At 45.8% G+C, this 6,000-nt stretch overlaps 1 protein-coding gene across 1 annotated transcript in view; it reads left to right on the top strand.

The window, feature by feature from the left end:
- LOC120046016 (cytohesin-3-like) overlaps positions 1-6,000 on the top strand; it is a 62,663-nt gene that overhangs the window by 46,873 nt on the left and 9,790 nt on the right. Inside the window, exons 2-4 of the mRNA XM_038990928.1 lie at positions 4,463-4,611; positions 4,694-4,805; positions 5,155-5,157. Coding sequence (XP_038846856.1) covers positions 4,463-4,611; positions 4,694-4,805; positions 5,155-5,157 — 264 coding nt within the window. The remainder of the gene's footprint in view (positions 1-4,462; positions 4,612-4,693; positions 4,806-5,154; positions 5,158-6,000) is intronic.

Here is a 6,000-nt window from a genome sequence, read left to right as displayed (position 1 = left end):
TCTACTTGTAGTACTAACAGTAGACTACTCCCTTGCTGGGTCACCAGGTTGATCTACTGTATTGAGTCTCTACTAGTAGTAGTAACAGTAGACTACTCCCTGCTGGGTCACCAGGTTGATCTACTGTATTGAGTCTCTACTAGTAGTAGTAACAGTAGACTACTCCCTGCTGGGTCACCAGGTTGATCTACTGTATTGAGTCTACTAGTAGTAGTAACAGTAGACTACTCCCTGCTGGATCACCAGGTTGATCTACTGTATTGAGTCTCTAGTAGTAACAGTAGACTACTCCCTGCTGGGTCACCAGGTTGATCTACTCTATTGAGTCTCTACTAGTAGTAGTAACAGTAGACTACACCCTGCTGGGTCACCAGGTTGATCTACTGTATTGAGTCTCTACTAGTAGTAGTAACAGTAGACTACTACTCCCTGCTGGGTCACCAGGTTGATCTACTGTATTGAGTCTCTACTAGTAGTAGTAACAGTAGACTACTCCCTGCTGGGCCACCAGGTTGATCTACTGTATTGAGTCTCTAGTAGTAACAGGAGACTACTCCCTGCTGGGCCACCAGGTTGATCTACTGTATTGAGTCTCTACTAGTAGTAGTAACAGTAGACTACCCCCTGCTGGGTCACCAGGTTGATCTATTGTATTGAGTCTCTACTAGTAGTAGTAACAGTAGACTACTCCCTGCTGGGCCACCAGGTTGATCTACTGTATTGAGTCTCTAGTAGTAACAGTAGACTACTCCCTGCTGGGCCACCAGGTTGATCTACTGTATTGAGTCTCTAGTAGTAACAGTAGACTACTCCCTGCTGGGCCACCAGGTTGATCTACTGTATTGAGTCTCTAGTAGTAACAGTAGACTACTCCCTGCTGGGTCACCAGGTTGATCTACTGTATTGAGTCTACTAGTAGTAGTAACAGTAGACTACTCCCTGCTGGATCACCAGGTTGATCTACTGTATTGAGTCTCTACTAGTAGTAGTAACAGTAGACTACTCCCTGCTGGATCACCAGGTTGATCTACTGTATTGAGTCTCTACTAGTAGTAGTAACAGTAGACTACTCCCTGCTGGGTCACCAGGTTGATCTACTGTATTGAGTCTACTAGTAGTACTAACAGTAGACTACTTCCTGCTGGGTCACCAGGTTGATCTACTGTATTGAGTCTCTACTAGTAGTAGTAACAGTGGACTACTCCCTGCTGGGTCACCAGGTTGATCTACTGTATTGAGTCTCTACTAGTAGTACTAACAGTAGACTACTCCCTGCTGGGTCACCAGGTTGATCTACTGTATTGAGTCTACTAGTAGTAGTAACAGTAGACTACTCCCTGCTGGATCACCAGGTTGATCTACTGTATTGAGTCTCTACTAGTAGTAGTAACAGTGGACTACTCCCTGCTGGGTCACCAGGTTGATCTACTGTATTGAGTCTCTACTAGTAGTACTAACAGTAGACTACTCCCTGCTGGGTCACCAGGTTGATCTACTGTATTGAGTCTACTAGTAGTAGTAACAGTAGACTACTCCCTGCTGGATCACCAGGTTGATCTACTGTATTGAGTCTCTACTACTAGTAGTAACAGTAGACTACTCCCTGCTGGGTCACCAGGTTGATCTACTGTATTGAGTCTCTACTAGTAGTAGTAACAGTAGACTACTCCCTGCTGGGTCACCAGGTTGATCTACTGTATTGAGTCTACTAGTAGTAGTAACAGTGGACTACTCCCTGCTGGGTCACCAGGTTGATCTACTGTATTGAGTCTCTACTACTAGTAGTAACAGTAGACTACTCCCTGCTGGGTCACCAGGTTGATCTACTGTATTGAGTCTCTAGTAGTAACAGTAGACTACTCCCTGCTGGGTCACCAGGTTGATCTACTGTATTGAGTCTCTAGTAGTAGTAGTAACAGTAGACGACTCCCTGCTGGATCACCAGGTTGATCTACTGTATTGAGTCTCTACTAGTAGTAGTAACAGTAGACTACTCCCTGCTGGGCCACCAGGTTGATCTACTGTATTGAGTCTCTACTGGTAGTAGTATCAGTAGACTACTCCCTGCTGGGTCACCAGGTTGATCTACTGTATTGAGTCTCTACTAGTAGTAGTAACAGTAGACTACTCCCTGCTGGGCCACCAGGTTGATCTACTGTATTGAGTCTCTACTAGTAGTAGTAACAGTAGACTACTCCCTGCTGGGTCACCAGGTTGATCTACTGTATTGAGTCTCTACTAGTAGTAGTAACAGTAGACTACTCCCTGCTGGGTCACCAGGTTGATCTACTGTATTGAGTCTCTACTAGTAGTAGTAACAGTAGACTACTCCCTGCTGGGTCACCAGGTTGATCTACTGTATTGAGTCTCTACTAGTAGTAGTAACAGTAGACTACTCCCTGCTGGGTCACCAGGTTGATCTACTGTATTGAGTCTCTACTAGTAGTAGTAACAGTAGACTACTCCCTGCTGGGTCACCAGGTTGATCTACTGTATTGAGAGTCTACTAGTAGTAGTAACAGTAGACGACTCCCTGCTGGATCACCAGGTTGATCTACTGTATTGAGTCTCTACTAGTAGTAGTAACAGTAGACTACTCCCTGCTGGATCACCAGGTTGATCTACTGTATTGAGTCTCTACTAGTAGTAGTAACAGTAGACTACTCCCTGCTGGATCACCAGGTTGATCTACTGTATTGAGTCTCTACTAGTAGTAGTAACAGTAGACGACTCCCTGCTGGATCACCAGGTTGATCTACTGTATTGAGTCTCTAGTAGTAGTAGTAACAGTAGACTACTCCCTGCTGGGCCACCAGGTTGATCTACTGTATTGAGTCTCTACTAGTAGTAGTAACAGTAGACTACTCCCTGCTGGGTCACCAGGTTGATCTACTGTATTGAGTCTCTACTAGTAGTAGTAACAGTAGACTACTCCCTGCTGGGTCACCAGGTTGATCTACTGTATTGAGTCTACTAGTAGTACTAACAGTAGACTACTCCCTGCTGGGTCACCAGGTTGATCTACTGTATTGAGTCTCTACTGGTAGTAGTAACAGTAGACTACTCCCTGCTGGGCCACCAGGTTGATCTACTGTATTGAGTCTCTACTAGTAGTACTAACAGTAGACTACTCCCTGCTGGATCACCAGGTTGATCTACTGTATTGAGTCTCTACTAGTAGTAGTAACAGTAGACTACTCCATGCTGGATCACCAGGTTGATCTACTGTATTGAGTCTCTACTAGTAGTAGTAACAGTAGACTACTCCCTGCTGGGTCACCAGGTTGATCTACTGTATTGAGTCTACTAGTAGTAGTAACAGTAGACTACTCCCTGCTGGGCCACCAGGTTGATCTACTGTATTGAGTCTCTACTAGTAGTAGTAACAGTAGACTACTCCCTGCTGGGTCACCAGGTTGATCTACTGTATTGAGTCTCTACTAGTAGTAGTAACAGTAGACTACTCCCTGCTGGGTCACCAGGTTGATCTACTGTATTGAGTCTCTAGTAGTAGTAGTAACAGTAGACGACTCCCTGCTGGGTCACCAGGTTGATCTACTGTATTGAGTCTCTACTGGTAGTAGTAACAGTAGACTACTCCCTGCTGGGCCACCAGGTTGATCTACTGTATTGAGTCTCTACTGGTAGTAGTAACAGTAGACTACTCCCTGCTGGGTCACCAGGTTGATCTACTGTATTGAGTCTCTACTAGTAGTAGTAACAGTAGACTACTCCCTGCTGGGTCACCAGGTTGATCTACTGTATTGAGTCTCTACTAGTAGTAGTAACAGTAGACTACTCCCTGCTGGGTCACCAGGTTGATCTACTGTATTGAGTCTCTACTAGTAGTAGTAACAGTAGACTACTCCCTGCTGGGCCACCAGGTTGATCTACTGTATTGAGTCTCTACTTGTAGTAGTAACAGTAGACTACTCCCTGCTGGGTCACCAGGTTGATCTACTGTATTGAGTCTCTACTAGTAGTAGTAACAGTAGACTACTCCCTGCTGGGTCACCAGGTTGATCTACTGTATTGAGTCTACTGGTAGTAGTAACAGTAGACTACTCCCTGCTGGGTCACCAGGTTGATCTACTGTATTGAGTCTCTACTAGTAGTAGTAACAGTAGACTACTCCCTGCTGGGTCACCAGGTTGATCTACTGTATTGAGTCTCTACTAGTAGTACTAACAGTGGACTACTCCCTGCTGGGTCACCAGGTTGATCTACTGTATTGAGTCTCTACTAGTAGTAGTCTCATGCATGCAGGGGGGCAGAGAAGAAGAAAAGTTGTTTATTGTTATTAGATCAATTTTCAGATATAATTGATAATTACCACAAAATTCTTCCCAAAACTCATGAATTGACTAGTGTCTGGCGTCCTTGGTTAACCTCAGTGAAAGGCAGAGAGATGTCTGAGGTGTGTATCAGTACTAAATATTCATTACTTCTCTCCCTCCTGCAGACACCTGTTATGTGCTGTCGTTTGCCATCATTATGTTGAACACCAGCCTGCACAACCCCAATGTCAGAGACAAGCCCCCTGTAGAGCGATTCATCTCCATGAACAGAGGTATCAATGAGGGAGGAGACCTGCCAGAGGAACTACTCAGGGTGAGAGTGTGCGTGTGTTTGCGTGCGTGTGTAGAGCAAATGTTTTTTCCATTACTCAACCTTTTTGTATTGTATTTGACAGAATTTATTTGACAGCATAAAAAATGAGCCCTTCAAAATCCCAGAGGACGATGGCAACGATCTGACACATACGTTCTTCAACCCTGACAGAGAGGGATGGCTACTGAAATTAGGTGAGTGACGACCAAAGAATCCACATCTTGGTACTTGGTTCACCAACATAACTCCAAATATTCTATATCCTATCCTTCTTCACGACATTTTTGTGCAGATGGCTATGATCTCAGGATATGATCTAATGTTAGCAATGTGAAAAACAACTCGTATTATTTCTGCGCTACTGTCTCATCCTGTCTTTTCTCTCTCACTCCAAGCATGGTCTGTGTGATTCAGCTGCTTCTCTCTCCGTCCTTGGTTTATGCACTTACTGTGCCCTTACTGTTAAATCTTGTTTTCACTCACACCCTTTGACTTGTCACCTTTCTGTTCTGTGACTGGCTGTTTCTTCTTACTCTGCACTAGGAGGTAGGTACCCCTCCTCGATCCCAATAGAAGTTGCCCCTAACTACTGATACATGGTCAAATATATTGGTTAAGGTTAGGATTGAGGGTGGACGTAAACTGATCCTAGATCTGTGGTTAGGGACAACTTCTCCCAACCTTCCCTCCCTGAGGACCCATGCTAACATGTAGACCTAGCGGTTAATCTTCTTAGTCAACAGATGTATTCGCTGCTAGCTGGTTAGTGCTCATCTATTAGCTTCTTTGTTAGTTTTTCCAGCCCATGTGACCTGACAAGGAAAAACTCAGGGCCCTAGTTATTATAGCATCTAGCTTAAATAAGGCCCAAGGAAGGGGTGCATTTATTTAATTTTGGTCATGGGTTTGCACTTGGAGAATGTGTTCTGTATGCTACAGTATGTGGTGTTCTGAGTTCCTCCTGCTGCTGCCCTCCAGGCCTGAAACACATACTGCTGCTGCTGCCCTCCAGGCCTGAAACGCATACTGCTGCTGCTGCCCTCCAGGCCTGAAACACATACTGCTGCTGCTGCCCTCCAGGCCTGAAACACATACTGCTGCTGCTGCCCTCCAGGCCTGAAACGCATACTGCTGCTGCTGCCCTCCAGGCCTGAAACGCATACTGCTGCTGCTGCCCTCCAGGCCTGAAACGCATACTGCTGCTGCTGCCCTCCAGGCCTGAAACGCATACTGCTGCTGCTGCCCTCCAGGCCTGAAACACATACTGCTGCTGCTGCCCTCCAGGCCTGAAACGCATACTGCTGCTGCTGCCCTCCAGGCCTGAAACGCATACTGCTGCTGCTGCCCTCCAGGCCTGAAACGCATACTGCTGCTGCTGCCCTCCAGGCC

Source organism: Salvelinus namaycush, chromosome 4 (genome assembly GCF_016432855.1).
Source record: "Salvelinus namaycush isolate Seneca chromosome 4, SaNama_1.0, whole genome shotgun sequence".
Lineage (NCBI taxonomy): Eukaryota > Metazoa > Chordata > Actinopteri > Salmoniformes > Salmonidae > Salvelinus > Salvelinus namaycush.
Note: the sequence above shows the minus strand (reverse complement) of the source record. Positions and strands in the feature narration are given on the sequence as shown.